Source organism: Ischnura elegans, chromosome X (assembly GCF_921293095.1).
Source record: "Ischnura elegans chromosome X, ioIscEleg1.1, whole genome shotgun sequence".
Classification (NCBI taxonomy): Eukaryota; Metazoa; Arthropoda; class Insecta; order Odonata; family Coenagrionidae; genus Ischnura; species Ischnura elegans.
The window spans coordinates 70,762,816-70,782,923 of NC_060259.1; the positions used below are offsets into that span (position 1 = coordinate 70,762,816).

Sequence of the window (20,108 nt, forward strand, 5' to 3'; positions counted from 1 at the left end):
TGCTTGTTGGAGCAGGATGGGTATCATACCTCATTTATTTCCATGTTCAAAAACTGGAGATGATAATGGCTTCCAAACAACAAAAACGATATTTCCAAAACGTTTGATTGAGATGGAAAAATGACTACACAAGTCAGGTCTTAGGAAATCTTCGTTCTATTTTAATCTAAAGTTTGACTAAACTCTCGAAAGCGGTAACTGTCCTATTTTTTTTAGGATTATCTTGATAATAATTGGCAAACGAGCAAGCAATAGTAAAAAAAAACTATGACTCAAAAACAATAAATGAGTTTCGAGCAATTGAATACGAAAAGACGTCTTAATTTTTTAGCTACTACATCAAGGAGGTATCCATATTAAATACCCCATCTCTTGTTTCAACAGTTCAAGGAGCAGTGCACGCTAAGAGTCAAAGTCGGCCGCATACAAGCATAATTTAAAATACTACTAGCAAAAATAAAATACTATGAATTGCACATGATAGAAATAATACGACGCATCTAATATCCTTCAAGTGACACGAAAGGCGCAAGGTAAATGTTGATACTCTACCATTTTTCCACAACAAGATACAAATAAAAAAAAAGAATTTCCGAAATTATGAGAAAAACAAGGAGAACTTCAGGATTTTCTTATAAATGGAAAAATTCTGTTCATTCAAAAGGGGATGCAATCACTTTCGAAATAGATATGCATGCCAAGGATAGTCACTTAACATGTGCAAGCACATTCGCTGATCAAAACAGAGGGTTTACCGGCATTCTTGAATTTCCAAATTTCGGCATGAAATAATAGGTACCTACGATACAATTACAAGGAACTTGCATACATTCAAGAGCGCATGAGACATGTAGGAGGCAAATTGGAGGACTAAGAAATATGAAGCGGTGCTTCATCATAGTCAACATTCCTAAGACTGGTCTGACGCAGTTCAAAACAATTTTAGGATTCTTGGCTTATGATGATGATGATCCCCTTAATATGTCCTAGTCCTCCAATATGCCTCCATGTCCTCCAATATGAGACCTAAATATTAAAATTTTCGTTATAATTATCAATACAGGAAATACAAGAGATAGCACAAAAATACAACCCAGCAAGCTGCGTTTTCCCCAACAGAATCAAATCAAAGATAATGGCGGATGAGGAGTTGACTGGCAAATAGGAGAGTACATTTCTACTAAATAAAAACCCAAAAATCCGGATTAATAACATAAGAAAATGTAAATTATACTATAAAATATACATAGGATGAAATATTCAAGCAGAGAGCCAAATTCCTTCCCTACCAAACAATTATGCCAAAATATTGGGCCCATTTACCATAAGTTGAACCTATTCCGGAACGAAAGAGGGTTGTACATGAACAATCCTAATAATTGATAAATTATCAATACAGGGGCTTTCGTGACCAAACTTGGATGTTAAGAGCATTCATATAATCACGTAATTCATTTTCTCAGCCTTTCTCTGGCTTCATGAAGAGGGATATCCTCTAAGCCTCGCATAGAAGGAAGCATAGGGTTTGTACTATATAAACGCATGACTATCTCTTCATATTTAAGCTTATTCTGAGGACCTGATGAGGTTCATCGACGTTTTTCTAAAACCTTGTAATAAACCTTTTACTACTCATTGAAGGTTAAGAAATTCCCATTTGCGCAGGTGATGGATATTACGGTCCTTCAACTGCCCTAATTGCATGAGAAAAAACACAGCCGGGTCAACTTTGGCAGCTCATAACTCAGTTTAGTTTACTCAGGCTCACAATTCTGGTATAGCGCTGTAACAGCATGTAGGGCGTAACACGAGAAGTGTTCGCGGATGAACACTTTTGGTATGAAGATGATTCTGAGATGTCGTAAAATGCAAGAACTAGAGAAGTGGGTCATCAGAAGATGTGACTCAGGGTCCGTTACACACGAATATTCAAATAAAATATGCTATTGAACTCTCTCATGGTTACAAATACATAGACAGCCAGAAATAACTAACCTGGATCCGTACCGAAGTAATTTAATGTAGTGCTAACAAACAAAATGACCTCAAATTTACAAATTCCAAGGGATAATCAAGTAAACACTTGGAAGGAATGCCGTAGGAACTAAATTTGCATAAGACTATCTAAAAGGCAAAATTCAGATACATAGAGGAAATGCACCAAAGAAAAAATGTATCGTATTTCTTGGGAAAATATAATTTTAAAAATCATTAAAAAATTCATTAAAGACGATTATTTTAATTTCAAACGCAAATCAAACTTCCCGAAGCAGAATTGATTTGATAGAGGGACTAGTACCCGCCTAAATCTAGAAATAGAATTCTGAGTAGTTGACAGAATGGATTCAATTGTGCTTTAGCGACTTATCAAACAAAAGGTGGGGAAGACATACAAGCGTAAGACAGAAGAAATGCCATTCAAAAGGTTATATAAAAATAAGATGAAATACGATCTTTTACTTTCAAAACACAATAGCTAATAAGACACGAACGTACAAGATCCATCTCGCAAGACTTCAGGCAAATACTTCTTAATTAGTTCGAAAATATTGAACATTTCCCAAAAACATGAGAAATCACACACACTTACTTATTTAAAATGAAATAAAAATGACTAAGTCCGGAGGAAATTAGTAATTACCGGGGGTGATCTGGCCAGGTAGGCTGGTCGGCGATCGCCAAGGGCCCCGTGATTAGGGGGCCCCCCACAACGCTCTTATCAACAGTTAGTTTACGTAAAAAATGCAACAAAAAAGTCAGATTACTTGAATAAAAGTATTTTTTGCGATGATAAATTTCTACGTTTTCATTAGCTGCTTTATTTACATCATACTAAATGTTAAAAGATTAAATATATTTATTTAATAATATGAATGAATAAAATGTAAGAGGCTACATGGGTACAATTTTTACATAATAATGACTATGCTTGAACATGTGAGCAATGTGAAGTCTTCAATTTGAAAATGCCTAGCTATATCTCGTATGAAAACGTAATCATCAACTCAAAATGAAGATACCTTCATTTGAGCTAAATATAACTGATGTAAACAAAGGTTATCTGAAATTCGAACCACTACTATGGCTGGTCCTAAAACTTACCTCAAAAATCGAAACATACAACGAAAACTGCAAGTCATAAAGTCTGGATTAAAATGCAATGGACTGCCTAACACACTACTTCCTGCAATTATCTTCATTTTGAGTTGATGGTGACATTTTTCATACAATATCCAACAAGATATTTTCAAAATCAAGAGTTGAATTACCCACATGTTCAAACACATTCATTATCAACTTAAAATTGCACAAATGCAACCTCATACAATTAAACGAACGCATCCTCATCGTCAACGTAACTGTGCAGACATATAATGCCAGTAATTTTTATACACAAGTTACCGAGGCGTTATGTGGAAATATAAGCCGCCAAGAAGAAAAAGAGTGACAAAAAATGTCTTCCCAAAAATTCAAACCATTTATTTACACACAACAGAATCCCTAAAATTTTAATGCACAAATTCAACGTCATGAACTAAACTAAGAATTGGCGAACATTAAGAAACAAAATTTCGAAAAACAATAACTCACAAAAAAGTCCAAACTGTGTGGGAAACACGAGGGCAAAGCCTTAAAGCTTGACTGTTAATTCCCTCCTTAGGATGACGTGGGGAACGACAGGCGATTACTTCCTATCTCAACCGCTGCCAACCTGATTGGACGACGCAGATAAATTCCATAACAGCCATTTACATCGATTTCTTCTAGCGTTACATAAGCACAATGTCATTATTCTTGGTGAAAGTGACAAAATAAGGAAAGGAGCGAGAAAACTAGCTCCTTTTTAGTGCAATACAAAACTAGAAAAAGAAGACATTGACTTAATGAAACTACCACAAATCAGAAAAAAGCAGAAAATATGGCAATTCTCATAAAAGCCGATAACTCCAACTAGCAGCATTAACGCTTTGTAAGGCTTGAACTAAATATGCTGCTCCTTTTCTACCCATTCGCTAATATCTTCGAAAATGTTCTCAAGTCGCATGCAATGCAACTCCTAAGTAATGAAAAGGAAATTTCTAAGCATTTAAAATTGAAAATGAGCGAAATTTTTTTTTAATTTCGACAATAATTTTAGAAAATGCACCCGTAAAAATGCAATTTAAGTGAATAAAGGAAAACTTTGGTAACACACTTAATGACAATACACAATAAAATGAGTCATCATTCAAAGAGATTAATTAATCAACTCTTAAGACATTGTCTTCAGCTTTTAGAGGAGCTACAAATGACGATCATTTCATGGAGAGTTTACCTTAACCTGGATTGACGTCATGATCTGATTTGTAATAAAAATGGGTTGAAATTTGTGGCCTCTCCATAATCAAATGGAAATAAGGTACTCTTTCGCCAGGCCACGGATAATCATATTCTAATAAAATAATGTAAAAGAAATCTGAAGGGGACTTCCTAAATTTCCTGCGTTTACGTGATATTGTGGATTAGCATTTTCTAGAAAGGGAGCAGCGAGGGTGGGTGAAAATACAAGACTCGTTATTAAAGAGCTAGAAAATACAAATTGCAAATATTTAACAAAAGGTTCATCAAATAAATGCACATTTGAAGTAAATGCCAGTTAATGACCGAGTTCATAGCAAGGAAAAGTTACATACAACGCAATCAACTTTATTGAGAATGCAGCAGCTGGATAGCAAACTATATAGGGACAATTATAATTACCTAGAAGTGAATCTCATGATATATTATATACGGGAGAAAAATTACAAACTACATTCTCAGCTGAGAAGTCCTTCTTTGGTGAAATATATTTTCTGATAGCTCCACAACATGCCACTGAAATAGATCAACTATGGGCTCACTGAGAAGCGCAATGAGTATACGAAAAGACTTAATTCACTCAAGCATGATGCAAGCGAAAATAATGAGATCCGATTGTTTTATAGGTACAAACTCAAGGACAAACGCCCAGCAAAGAGGAAAAAACAACTCTCCTTCATACGACACCTTTTACCAACAAGACGTATGTGACGACAGCCAACCGATCACATAGACGAACTCAATTGCTCAAGCAGAAGATCTTTAAAATACCTCCATCGAATAAAGAGAAAAGCTAATAATGTTCTCATCTTTTTCAAGATCTCGCATTAAAAAATCCAATCTTACGGGCAAAAATCATGGCTAAAAATAGTACAAAAATTCCTAGGCTGCCCTGAATGCCATATCCATGGGTTCGTAACCATTCCGAGAATATAATGAGATGGTACATTAGGAAGATACATTAAGTCATAACTGAGCACACTTGATGCATTGACTTGTTTACCGCGAGATTGCTTCATACACGAAATTTTCTGATTTACATCACGGCAGAGCAAAAATTTTACAACCGCGATGAAAACATAAATTGACACAATAAATTTAGCACACCGTAGCGAACAACCCGGGAGCTACACAATGAAATAAACAGCATAAAAAATACTCCAAGTTTCGACCATTCCAAACATACTTTTTTCCGTAGGTAACAGAAGAAACTATAAAAAAAGTAAAAATAGCAAGAAAACTCGCTCCTTGTCCCTCAACATCTGTGCAAGTAGACTCTCCGATCAAAACAGAGGGTTCATAATGGACTATTATACGAATAACGCCATACTAGAGAGGAACTGAACAGTTAAACATCCGTATATCAATACCTAAATATGCCTTGAAAATGGCATAACATGTAGAAAGTGGTCGGCAGTTGAATTTTGTACTTAAGTGTGGAAATTACCATTTGTAGTTTTTATCATCGATACATCGCAATTCCAAAAAGTTAAACCTGAAACGATGTTATATGTACAGCTAAACTAGTGTTTACTAATGTAAATTAGGGGCACGCGTTTTCACAATTTCTCAGACTGATTGGCATGACAGGGAAAACGTACCGAAGCCATCGAAATACTACGAATTTGAACGTCAATAGGAAACTGCCTACGTTGAATAGGCATTTCGAGTCAGAGCAGTTCCCACTATTAATCATCGCATGTTTACCTAATCAGCTGCTTTCATTAAGGCCGTTTACGTAATCACACCGTTTATGATAGAGAGCATGATAAGAAAAATAGATTATCATGCGGGAAATACAAAATCAACGGAGGTGACAGCACTTTTAATGTTTCCTACGCGCCATTGTAGAGCAACTAGGAAAGGCCTCTTGGGTCAATATTGATTGTTCTCATACAATGGCGGACGGCAGCTGCCATTAAATCACATTCCAGGCGAATCGGGTAGCTCCTACGTAACAGTTGACTTTCGGCCGCACGACACTAATATCTCATCATTCAAACAAACATTCACTATAGACGAATAACTATTGTTCGCCCAAATATTAATAGTTTACACCCCATTAATAATTACTAGAGACAAGAAGAGGTCTGTACTAACCTAATGCAAGAAGCCTTACCCTTTTAATATCCAAGCAATTTCAAGAATGTTTCCAAAGCTTAGCGATACCAGATTCTTATGCAATGAAAGGAACGAGAAATAAGACAAGTGAAAGTGAAAATAACCATTTGAAAATGTTACGAATAAGGAGCCGTTAATGACTTACCGATATCAAGAAAATGAGGCAACAAAAAACAAGTGAAATTAAAACGCTGATACGATAAAAGCACTAAATTAATGGCAAAAACTTTTATCCAAATTGTTCTTACGATAAATACTGCATGGAGTTCATAAAACCTAGCCATGAAACCTAACTTGTCAGGTTTGATTTTTTAATTGATTCTTCGGTATTATACATCTGAAATAGGCAAGACTTCCATAAATTCATGAGAGAAAAATGAACTAAAAGTGGATAATAATTGCAGTAATAAACTAAAGCTATTTAGTACATTTATTTTCCATCATTTTAAATAGCTAAAATAGCTATTTAAAATAACAGAACGACCCAAAATGACATATCTATCGCAAGAGATTCTTAGGAAGGTATACGAATAAATACCGTAAAATAGCCTATTTCACGTTTAAAAGATAAATTTAAAGGGATGGAAACAACGATAACATGAAAGAACAGGGAAAAGGTAAAATATATTGAATAGTCTTTAAAAATAAAATATTATATAGAATATACAATAAGTAAAAATTATTTTACTTTCCTCCATATCAAACCTTGCCATGCAAAAATCCTGTTATGAAAGGCTCATGCTATATTTATTATAATTAGCGGTAAGGACTAAAACGCTGATTTTGGAAAATATTTCTGGCGTTCAAAATGGGAAAAATTGCCTCCTGATATGCGAATACTCTTGAATTTTTCAGTGCGTAATCGTTGTACAATTAGTCATTTGAGAAGTATTACGGGAGAAGATAAATTTAATAAGAACCACGAAGCACATCCTTAAGTAAGGCCACAAAGGAAGTAATAATAACACAGAATAAAAAGTGAGAATGAGAATTTGATAAAATGATTTTAAATGAGTAGGCCGTGGAAAAATTATCAAATATAATAAACTTCAATAACAATGGAGAGAGGATCAAACAGTCTGCCTTCTGCGCAAAGTTGGTACTCACCTAAAATTTATCATTATAAAATCAAGTTTCAACAAAGTTATCAGCATAAAAATAATGAATTATTGTCAATATTAAGAGAGTAAATTAAAGCAACACGATCGTCACTCCCAGAAGCTCAATGTATTGCGTCATCCGTCAGTTCCAACAATATGGTCCGTCATAATCACAACTCACGGCATTAATAGCAAATTTTGATTGAAAAACCTCGTTTTAGTACTTAAGAATTAATACGATTAAGACGAGTAATCCTAATTTCTAAAATTGCGGTAAGACTTAAAGATGTTGCAGTAGACAGCAGTGATCTAGCGGCATGGCGCCGACGAATACACATCTCGGCGGTAAAAGACCTAACCCAGTTCCTAGATTTCTCATTTCTAGGCTCAGCGACATGATAACATCTATTTCAGATGTAGGAAAAAATTATGTTGAATATATAGCGGGTTGAAATTGATTTACCACAGAATATGTGTAACGCAAGATATGATTCCGTGCTTAGAATCCGCGATAAAATTCACAATACTTTATAATAATAAGGTGACTTTTAGTAACTAGTTAAAGTGTATAAACAACACCTCCCACAAAATTCATTTGATTTTCCCCCAAAATAATATTTCACTCCTAACCTTATAACTGCAAATAAATATTTATTTTTCAAATACAAACAAATTAATCAAACCTGGTTTTAAATGGTAATTTTCAAGTACTTCCATAGTGAATAAGGTAATCGAGACGAAGCGAAAATTCAAAACCCAAACCAAAAATTCAAAAGTATAGAGTTTTCAAACAAGGAAAACATTACACAGAGAATTAAGGACAGCTAATTTCAAAATATATTCTTTGTATTCCAAACTATCAATAAAATAGCACCTCTAGAAGTTAAATACATAGGCTACCGAACAAGGGCTGTAGGGTAGATGAGTTATCGGTTCGCATTCGAGCTAATGGTTAATCCTCAAGATACTCCTGCAACTACATTCACAACGATGCTGAAGACGAAAAATATGACAGACCAAATATTGTCAAGCTTCCTAGCTTCACACACATCAAGTAAATACGACATTTACCGCTGACTTTATCTAACCGAGGATTATCCACAGAAATATACAATATTATTTACGCAAACTCAAATTGTTTAATCCGAATCTATTTACTCCTACATGACGTCACTTTCATGTAAAATACGCATTAAATGGTGACACTAAAATGATTACGGTCATAAAATCATTTAATTGCAATTTTTTTACACGTGAAAGGTATTTTTAAGGTTGCTCAAAATTATTATCTGGAAAACAATCGTATAATTTCGAGGCCTTAAAAACATTAAACCTTCCATGCGACGGCAATAACAAAAGAAAAGAAAGCAAAGTGGGGTGGGATAAAACTTTTCAAGGAATATCTTCTACGACGCAGAAATATGATAACTCATAGATTCTGCGACACTTCTATCAAACTCTCCTATGACTTCAAATGCCTTCTAAAGCCCAACACAGAAGTAATAACAAAGCTAATTGGCAAGGTGAAATATTAATAGGATCTAGACCAAGGCCGTGTTTTTATTTCCTCCGCGGGCACATAACAGGGGCTTTAATTTCCGTCAATCCTGGCTATCGATCGGGAATTCTTGGAAAGCTTCACTCCCCTCTGTTCCAGGAAATCACATTCGGGTTCCACTGAAGGGATAGGGCGAAGACCAAACTGGGGGTTTTTCCAAAATCCTCTGAACTAGCACAGAAACAGGACAGTAGGATAGCATAAAACTTACATGATTGCGAAAAAATATTTAGGCTACATTTGAACATATGTATCGCATAAAAGGAAGATCGTTCTTCCAGGGGTTGATTAAAAGGTAGGCACATACTAACACCACCTTAGCGTATCCAAAGCATTCAAGCTTTCCAATACAACACTGCCTGACGAGAGCGTAAGATTCTAGCCGTACGGTACCGCGAAAAGCTGTTATCACTTCCTCGAAAACGCATTCGCTAAAATGGCGCCGCGCTGGAAGTGTTGAGGAAATCGCCACAGAAATCTCTTAACGAACAAATGAAACATGACCTGCGAAATACGCTATGCTTTAGCGGTGAAAATAAACGGATAACAGCTAAAAAATGATACCTTGTTTGAAAGAGACTAATATTTCCTATGACTGTGTTTCTAATAGCCTTTAACATGGACTACACGGTTATAAGCACTACCTCCGGAATTTCGCTACGGTAGTACGAAAAACCTGGTAAATATTCCTTAGGAGAATACTTACTAAACAAACAACGGGATTAGTCTTGGTCATCTAATGGCATAGACATTTCGACGAAAACCATAATTAGTTTGGTGAGCAGGAATAAATAGTTTTCTTAATGTTTTTCATAAAATTGCCTCAAAAAATCTTAACTCATAGGCATTTTATGGGTGATATAGAGGGAGAAATGACAACAGCTGTTTGCGCTAGGAGACTGAGCAATAGCGCGACCCCTCACGAGAGTTCCTCAGAACACATTTCCCCAGCAGCACTTGTGGGGGAGGCGAACGATCATAAAATCCACCGATGCATGGATATCAATGCACGTAGTAAGGGATTTGTGGACCAGCGTGCGCGCGCAAGCATCGTGGAGACACGGCGGCGCTTATTCGGGCCCGAAACGATGCACACGGGAGCCGAGCAAGGGAAAAGGTTTAACGAGACCAACTACCCTGGGAAACTTGTGACAGCCTTCGGAGAGAAAAGAGAGGCGGTATGATTGGGCGCCCGGATGCGCCAGCGCTGGGGGCTGACGCGGTCCTGACCTCCCCCACTCCCGACGGGGGATCGGCCTGCCCCCCCTCTCTCTTCCCCCTCCAATGCACGCAACTCTGGGGATGACGAAGCGACAGATGAGGGGCACGACAAAGAAAACCGCGGCTCCTTCCACAGCTAGACGAACCACATTACACTTCCAAAAGCGCAAATTTAAATTTTCGATTTAATCATTAAATTCGTACTGCTCCTGAACCCTGATAAAATGCATGAATGTTGAGGGATAAAATTATTTAGACACGTTCCATCAATAGATCAAGCACACCACCTTCGCCTTATTCCACAAAGCTCACAATGAACCACTTCAAATTTTCAGCTAAATTATTCAATTCTTCGTGAATACCCACAACAAATATATTCTTAAAAGTAGAGGAACAGGGTACGGTTCAATTTATGGGAGAAACTAGCATTTTTCCGACTAATTTTAACAAACTCAAGATATTGAATTAAAGACCACCCATAATATATTTGGAATATTCATTTTTAAGTCATAAAGAGAAAAGTAAATACCTAAGTAAGTAACTTTCTGAAAGTATTCCAGCTAGATACGAATTTATTACCGACCACAGTTACAGCGATTGATCTCCATTATCAAAATAATACCAAGGTGAGAATGGCTATCAATCGGCGAAGTCATGGTAGGTAGTAAAAGTATAATTGGAATGTCCTTTAAAAAGTTTACATGTTTCTGTATGTAAAGACACGGCTCCACAAAGTAAGGCCTGAATCCATCTCTCTTCAGAAAAATACCCATAGTATTCCTCTTGAATTGAAATACACAAAAATCGGTGTTACAGGTCATACAAATAGCCATCAATGGATTCAAAAACGACCGCGACATATAAATCATATTTCAAGCGACATATAAATCATATTTCAACCATACCTCTACAATAGTAACCTTATAACTTTGCAATACTAAAGGCATTCGTATTATATTGCCACGTAAGAATTTAGAGAGGGAATCGTCGAAGAATACAGTTACCTCAGTGAATCATAATTCCTCCAACAAATTTGACCGTGATCACGATATTACGTTTTTCCTGAAGCCCTAATATTCCCTCACTATTGGTGCTACTATATTTGGATTTAATAATTTAATTATGCCTATCTACAAACACGACAAAAGATGGCCAGATTTCATACGGTATGGTTTCATCAATGCCTTATTTCATCTACATCTCTCTAAAATACAAAAATTTTATGGGTATTCTTAGCCACCATTCTATATTCTCATCTAAGAAAATATTAATTAGTTTCCCATTAGAAATCATTAATTTCGCGACGAAAATTGATCGCCGAGAATTCTAAAAAGGGATACACGATCGATTACGATATTTTTTACGGCTATAAACATAACGCATCTCATTTTAGATTGAAAAATAGTAATGGATTTCATACGCCGCAGAATATAATTTTTCCAGTTTCTCGTCGAGATTAACGGCTACACGTTTTGCAAGAAGACTTATCCCAATATTTAGGACAGATGAGAATGTGAAGGCCTTCCAACAAAACATCAGCCATTGAACAGACGTTAACCAGAGGGAAATCAGTGACGGATTTGCCATACCCATTCTAGAAAAGGATTAAATCTCTGTAGAATGATCGCAAATCTGCTGGAGGAAGAGACTTATCCCAAGAGAAAAGTATTGCATAAATCTATAAAAAAAACATTAGTTGTATACACATGTTCTCTCCCACGAAAACGTCAACTCAACTCATAAAACTTTGCGGAACAGGTTAACAGTTCTAGTGAGTCTACCTATCCCGCGATGATAATGCATAACAAACGGATGCCGGCGAATTTCCAAGGGAATAGGAGATATGATAATTCTCCCTTGGACCTTTAAGCCTTTCGTACAGGTTGATGATATCTTTTAAGGTAGTCTTCCATAGCAATTTGGTCTTTAAAAACCGAATGACACATTTCCTTAGTATCCAAATATAGAATAATGAATGGGACTGCGTGGAATAATTAAGAAAATAAATACAGTAAATTCATTTATATCTACCTCTTTATATATTCATTAGTCTGGGTATGATACACCATGATTTCATACGCCCCAGATCTCGACTTGAGACAACCCACTGTTTACACAGACAGCTAGTGGACGATGGGAAGATCAATCGCGGTTTAATTTCTGCTCCACGCAGCATGGATATCCTAGAAGGACTCGAGATGAGTAATGAGACAGTGGAAATCCGTCCTTGGCGGTGACGACATAGGGGAGACTAAAAAGTGTGTCCGATGCGTTTACAAGGGTGACTGCAGCGCCTCCCTCCCCCCACAGCCTCCCCTCCCGACCCGCCCTCAACAAGCGACCAGCCAGCTGTTGGGGCGACAATAAGTTCCCGAGACATGATGAGCGCAGGAGGAAGGCCAGTGAGTCAACGCACGTGACCAACTCCTCAGTGCTCCAGAACGCATGCGAAAAGCAAGATGCTGGGACTGGGGATACACATCGGCACAAAGAGGCTGAAGGAAGTCACAACTGCAATCTAATTGACTCGAATTACAAATGGAACCCGATAAAAATAAATGCAAGTTTAAAAAAAAACTATCCGTCGCATTATCATTTGTGACACAGATGACCTCAATCACGGTTGAGTGGACCCTTGCTGTAACAAAAGATCGAGTGAAACGAACGTTATAGCAAAGAAGTCCAGCGGAAACTGCATAGATGTGGGAGAAGACGGGCAAGAGTCTCGCAATGCCCACGCAACTGGAAATATTGATCTCGTATCTCCTTTGCGAATGCGAGGACAACACCTTAAGGATCCCCGCTCTCGTAAGATGGGAGGGGTGGGAAATCGAATTTTTACGATCATCATTTTATTGTTTCACAGCGGACTGTGCCTTGAATGACTGAAACGCGACACGTCCCGTGGAGATACGTGATGACTAACCAAGTGGTCATCTGCGTCTTATCTCTGGAAGCCAACACGAATGGCTCACAGTTTCGTAGGTATATTAATCAAAAACCCTCGGGACTATTAAGAATAGGAACATCATGAAAACATCTTCTTGAACCCCGAGCAATGCAAAAAGGCTGCCAACAAAGCATAAGTCATCGTGTAGACGTTAACCGTGAGGAATTCTTAGATAATTGACCAAGCATATTTGGGAAAACTCGAAATAACTATTTACTGCGATCTGAATTTAATTTAAAATCAATTTCTTTTCACGTAAACGAAAATTCAAGCCCTGTGAAGCATAACGTATCCAGACGAGAGAGAAGCTACAGTTCAACAGACAAATATCAGATAGTCAAACCTTCCATATAACCAGCTGATGGCAAGCTCGTAGGGACAAGAAAAAAATATCGGGGAAAACCTCTACGTATGTGTGGGTGTAAAGGGCTTTTTGGAGGATTATGGGCTCTGTACTCACTCGTGGTGTTTCCTCCCATCTCGATGATGCACTTGCACTCCCGGGACACCTCCCGGTTGTTGAAGGGCCGCACCCTCACGGCCACCTTCACCGACGACATGGCTGCGGCTGTGGTTTAGCAGCGGCTCCTGGAAGCACCAAAACGCCCGCGCACCAAAGGCAGCAGGCACGCGGCGTTAGTGATGCATCTCGAAAAGGTCACCCGCTCTATCTTCCCACCCCCATTTCCGAACCCCCACACCTCCCCCCACCACGCCCCACCCCTCTTCCCGCCCCCCCAGCACGGTGGGGCGAAGGCCAAGCCGTGTGGCCACCGCCCCACCACGCCGACCCCCATCCCGCCCACCAGAGCACCACCGTAAGACCCAAGTCCACACGCGCGTGAGACGAACACCACGCCTGGCACGCGACCACATCCACACAGACACACACAACGCGGGCGGGAGTGAGGAGGCGGAGAAAATACGGCACCCGCAGCCGCCGCGCCTTCCCGCATCCCGAGAGAAATGAAAGGGACCATCTGGATGAACGTCCCACGCACCAAATACTACCAGCGACTCGGTATGTGCGCGCTTCGCGTATCTCGGGGCCTTGGGAAGGCTAATGGTCAGCGGGGGAAGACAAGGGTGGCCGTACGGAAGGGAGGAATTGTAGGTCCTCTTAGGAGACATCCCGAGGACCCCTTGGAATTCGGCCTCCCGAAAGCTTCCCATGCATTCCACCAATGAACTCATGCCATATGCACACTGCCACCGAGTTCCACCAAGCCAACACAAACTACATAAGAATCCCAAGGCCGTAATCTTCGGAATGGTGCACTGCGGCCATCTGGAGCCAAAGGGAAAGGAGTACCAAGCTGAAGATTACGGCCTACGGTATTCTTATCCATATCCAATATTGACATGGTCGTGGATACATTCTCCTCCCGACCAATTACCGATTAGTACCAAATATTCCAGCGAATGATCACGGGGGCGCAAGAAATCGCCGATTCCTCAAGACTGGACCTTCTGGAAGAGCAAGGCTACGGCTCTTTCAGGGTCCACCACAGCCTGACCCTAAGAAAAATCCTGCGTATATTTACAAGGGGGGCCGCGGTACATGGAACACGCACAAGGGGCGGAGCAAAGCTCACGAAATGTCACCGTATTGAGGCGACAAAGTAACAACAAGATAGGGGAAGTTACGAGGGGGCGTGCAGATTTCGTGGGCGGCACTACTCACCCTCCTCCCGTGTTGTCCTCGTGCGTGTCAAACAAAAGAAAAGAGAGAAGCGTCACGAGAGAGAGGAGGCGAGAAGCCCGCCCCCGACTTCTGCCCCCGACTCGCCCCGCTGCGCGCTTGCCACCCCCGTAATCGATGCGACGGAGAGCGAGACGAGGAAGGGGCGAGAGCGTACGCCGCGAAGCCTTCGACCTAACCGCCCGCCGGGACGCGAACCCCAGTCCTTCCAGCACGGAAAACGTCAAGCACTCGTCGCAAAGGACCACAAACCTTCACATACACTCACACACGTCAAGCGTCCGGCGGTGTCACTGGCATCGCAAAGCCCCGCGGCGAAGCGAACTACCCTTGGGCGTAGAGACAACAGACCTTCCCGCGGCTAGCGGACTTAGGTCGCGGGATTGACAATGGTGGGATACAATTTTTTTTTTTGATCGAGAGACATGCCTCCGAGGGTGGCGATGTGGGGGCGCGGTGAGGCGGTGACGAGGACAGGCAACAAACAACGTCACACCGTAATGGATGGAAAAATTCAAAATGGCGCTCACCTCGAAAAACGCGAGCGATTTGGGAGTGAGGCTAAGGTTGTCGGGGCTGGAGACGTCGGGGTCTCTCTCCGGTTTGCTGTGCGTCCGCTGACGACGGGCCGCACTCGGCCCTCTCCTCTACTCGATTCCCCCGCGGGGAACGTCTCCTGCTTCCCGGGTCCGGATGGGGGCACGGTGGGGGGAGAGAATTATGGGGCTCTGAGAGATCAGATGGCCGCGGGGCCACTGCCTTCGGCGCCTCTCATCGCTGGTTCCGTGGGGTGTCGTGCGTCCTCGCCCCCTGTAAACAGGGAACGCCTCGATCGCTATGAAAACCTCGCTGGGCTGGCTTAACGGACCGGCCGAGCTTCCACCAACAGACTTCGCGCTCGATACCACACTGACGCGGCGTCGCCGTGCGCTCTGCGGCCCCAGCAGGCGCCGTCCTTTCGGCACTGACGTCACCGGGGGTCCGCGCAGGCGCGGTCAAACCCTCCCCCTCTCCACAACCCTCCTCGCCCTCAAACCCCTCCCCATTGCTCCAATTATTATCGGGATACGAAAACCCTCACTAACCCTCCTACCCTGGTCCCCCCTCCCCTCGAACCGGGAGATTCCACTCAAAATCCCCACACAAGACCCCTATACCCTTCCCCGCCCCCTTGCGGAGTAAAATGTGAACATCGCAGAAAAGGGCAGAAATGGGACAAAAATTGCCGTGTGCGGTATCGACGTCCCCATGCGAATGAATGGAGTCTCATCTCTCCCTTCGTCTCCACTCTTTCCTCTCCCGTTGGAAGAACTCATGTGTCAACGTTGAGCTGGACCCATCGCGGAGGAATTCATCAATGACGTGTCGTCTTGGAGGGGTTCATTGTGAGATAGAGAGGAATCATAATGACATCTGCGTCGAGCTCTCTTCATTGTTTCTTTTATTCACCATGTCGTAAAAGATAGTAGGTGATCTAATGACATGGTCGCAGGGCCCCATGAGAAATGCTGGGAAGGTTTATGTGGCCATCCCTAACTTGGAGAAAGTGAAGTCGGAGGAATAATTTCTTTAAATTCTTCCTAAGCGTTGCTATTGATAACACAAATTAGGATCTATAATCCCATAGTCAATCCTCTGAGATTCTATTGGATTTCCTAGCTTGTGCTGGAAAAACGGTCTGGTTGAATATTTTTTCTGACAATTCATGGGAATTATATCGCCGTAACTGACGCAGAATCGATAACACCACAATGATCGGCACAATTTTCAGGCCTTAATTGGGCTTAATGCCTAAAAATGATGCCATATGCGGGAGGGCGCTTGAAAGCCTCGTGCGTAACATCTTCCTCGTTTCAAGAGAGTATTTTTCTGAAGAGCAGCGTGAGTAGGAAAAACTCATTTCGTCAAAAGATAGAAATAGGATCTCCCATCCTATCAAAAGTTAATTTCCATGATGCCGTCTAGAAAGGTACGACGTAAATTAAGTCAAAATTGGAGGGAAAAATCTAGGCTTGCAAGAGATGGAATTAAATAAGATCTAGATTATTTTTAAGTCTCATTCACCACAGATAAGTGGCGAAACTGTCATGTTTTCCTTGATGCTAAAATAATCCCAACCTAATATCCAGGTGAAGATTGCAGAACACGGTTTTCCTAGATGTTAAACAAATCTCAACTTAATATCCAGGTGAAATTGAACCGACACCATCAAATGATATCCTCATTGGGTAAAATCTGACGGGTCAATAGAATATTTGAGATATTTGACGGTTCTGATTTTTGAAATTTTTTACGAGGAAGGACGGGAGAATAAAAGCAAACCATACAAATAATGAAGGAAAAAATAAAAGCCAACGATAGGCGTAGAGCCTTTAACGATAGAAGCCTGCGGTACCTCGGAGTAATGGTCCTCTAATCACATACGCAACAAGATGGAACATTTCTGCTTAAAAATAATGAGAGGCATACAGTTGATACCGAAAACAGCATAGGAACTGTAGCTGCTGTTCTTTTGTAATGACAAGGCCCACGAAACGAAGGTGTGCGATTGGAAAATGCTCCGTTATTTTATCATCCTATCCATGAGCTGCACAGCTATCACCCCCAGCGTACGTCATAAGCTATAATGAAATGGTCCTCAATCAATATTTACCGAATAACGCAATATTCATAAAATAGGAAGGCCAAGGGAAAAATAAAATTCAATTGAGGGTACTGTACAACATTTTAGGACGAAATGACAAATTAATGCCCACATTCCATGGCTCTCATCGGAATTAATAATATCATGGCAAATAAATTCAGGAGGATTATAATTCAGCTCAATTAAATTAAAGGAAAGAGTAGAGCATCACTCTACGATGCAAACGCGAGTACATATTATTTCTTGCATACAAGATTAATATTTATCCTAATTGGAGGTATTTGATACAACAAAACTATATTTCACACTTGATATTATGCAACATTTTTAATGCACATTCTTTATTTACTATACCCTCTTCGGAATTCTGCTCCTTAAGAAGGGATAAAAATATTGCAAAGCCATCAGGCTTAAGGATGAAGGACCCTCATGATTTACTCTGATAATTAATGCATGCAATACAACTGGTTCATTTAAAATAAGCTATTCGGGCTGGAATGAAATCGGTACTTCGGGCTGGGAATTGTCAGCGCCTCTTGTAAAGAAGATGAAGATCACTACTACGGTGCCACTCATTACATATCTTCAGTGGTTTTGCTTGGGTAACAGAACGTAGGTAATCTGAGCGTTACCGACCGGTGCTACCTTTCCAGAGCAAATGAAGGGGAAGTAGAAGATATGTTGCCAGAGATTGGTTGCAATGCAAGCTTGCCAAGAAGACTAAACATGAAGGCAGCAATAGTACCTGCATATGGCCACACTACTATCTCAATACTATTGCGGCATCTTGCTTCCTTCTTTTCTTCACTACAAGCCTGAATATGAATCGTACAATTCACTCAATATGTCATCTGTATCTTAGGATACAACGCCACAATATGTACGGTAAAATTGTCTTCATTACAATAGATCAAAAATTTAAATTACATCCTTGAATTTTATCCAAGCCTTTCACGCCTTTTCCACTGCAAGGAATGTGTCAGCACTGCCGAAATTTTGGAATCAGACTCGAAATTCATTACGAAACCGAAATATGCTTTCAACTGTGTTTAATAAAAACGAAGTTATCGAAGATGAAATTCTGCGATCAGGGGTAAAGAAAGAAAGGAATAGGAACATATAATAGAAAAAGGACGAGGACAACGGTGCTGTGGTAGACGGAAAGAGCCAGAGATCAGAGGGTAAAGAACGGATCACAAAACAGACTACGAAAATCACAGAAACACATACAAAAGAGACGCTCATAGGAACAGACAAACGTTTCAGCGGGATGACCCGCTATCTTCGGTGCCGAAGTTGAACTGAAATAAAGATAAATTTGAAATACGTATTTTTTTCATGTCCATTAAGTTCATAACTTCCTCCATAATTACATGGAGGAAGGCGATAAGGAAAATTTAGTTATGCGAGCCTTTCGTGTCTTTAATTGTGCTCTGTACTGTGTAAGCCCAACCTGGGATATATTCGTGTTATATGTTTAACCATATCATACATGTTACATATCCATTTCATATCCATAATTTGCATAAACTCCACGATCAATTCCCTCCATAATTAATTCATCAAAATGAGCAAGATATTTTTTTCATTTCATAGGTTATTTTTATACATGATAAAAGCAAAGCAGGGAGCTTCGTAGCGTAAAAGCTGGGGGAGTCGTAGCTCAGAGGACTTGCGCTGGGCTGCGGACAGAAAGGTCTCATCTTCAGAACTGGATGATGCTATCCTCACCAAAAACTCCATGCGATATGGCTTTCTGTTTGTACGCTCGCGGGAAATCGCATATAGCTCAAGAGAGGAAAGTGAAATCGATCTACCTGTACGTATGGAGATTCACAAATCTTCGGCTGAATTTGGAAAGAGTATCTTCACCACTAAAAACAGTCTTAAATCATGATAAAACAATAAAACTTGAAAAACTGTCTGCGTTACCTTAATTCACTGGGATTATAAATCATGCCAAATACCTCAAGCGGCGACCCTTGCATGCCATTTTTCCTTCAATCGATTTTACAATTTTAAGGCTTTCATTTGTAAACTTTAATCCTGTAATGGAAACAAATAGGCAATTGGCTGTCTTAAATAGTTTCAAATACCTGGAGACTAATCTATGATCGGGTAAAAACTCTTCCTTTAACATTTTATGAAAACAATCGCTAGTCTTGAGCCACGCACAAGGACTGCAAGCAACATTAATGTTGAAGGTCTACCAATCGCCAAATTAATTATTCCATTTACACACCAACCATACTACCTTCTATGTCCTAAGCAAATAACAAGGAAGTAAAATATAATACTTTATTCAACAGTTACATTGATTTAGAAGTTTTTCAGAGGAAACACTTATTGTAAGTGACACTTCCCCAACAAAACCCTACACCGTATGTCCGTACGTCTTATTCGATAAATTCAATTTCAATTCAAAGTTTAATTCGTGCAATTCCGTAAATTGCCACAAGGACAAAAACAATAAT

The 20,108-nt window shown here is 40.1% G+C and overlaps 1 protein-coding gene across 10 annotated transcripts in view; it reads right to left on the minus strand.

Annotated features, from left to right (window-relative positions):
* Positions 1 to 20,108, minus strand: part of LOC124170740 (kinesin-like protein unc-104) — a 256,423-nt gene that overhangs the window by 139,854 nt on the left and 96,461 nt on the right. For 9 of the 10 annotated variants that reach the window (XM_046549660.1, XM_046549659.1, XM_046549653.1 and 6 more), the window contains exons 1-2: positions 15,521 to 15,907; positions 13,749 to 13,876 (exon numbers count right to left, since the gene is read on the minus strand). In XM_046549660.1, the coding sequence (XP_046405616.1) occupies positions 13,749 to 13,848 (100 nt within the window). In that variant the 5' untranslated portion in view covers positions 13,849 to 13,876; positions 15,521 to 15,907. Of the gene's footprint in view, positions 1 to 13,748; positions 13,877 to 15,520; positions 15,908 to 20,108 lie in introns of those variants that run through there. The other variant, XM_046549652.1, reaches the window with a different exon arrangement.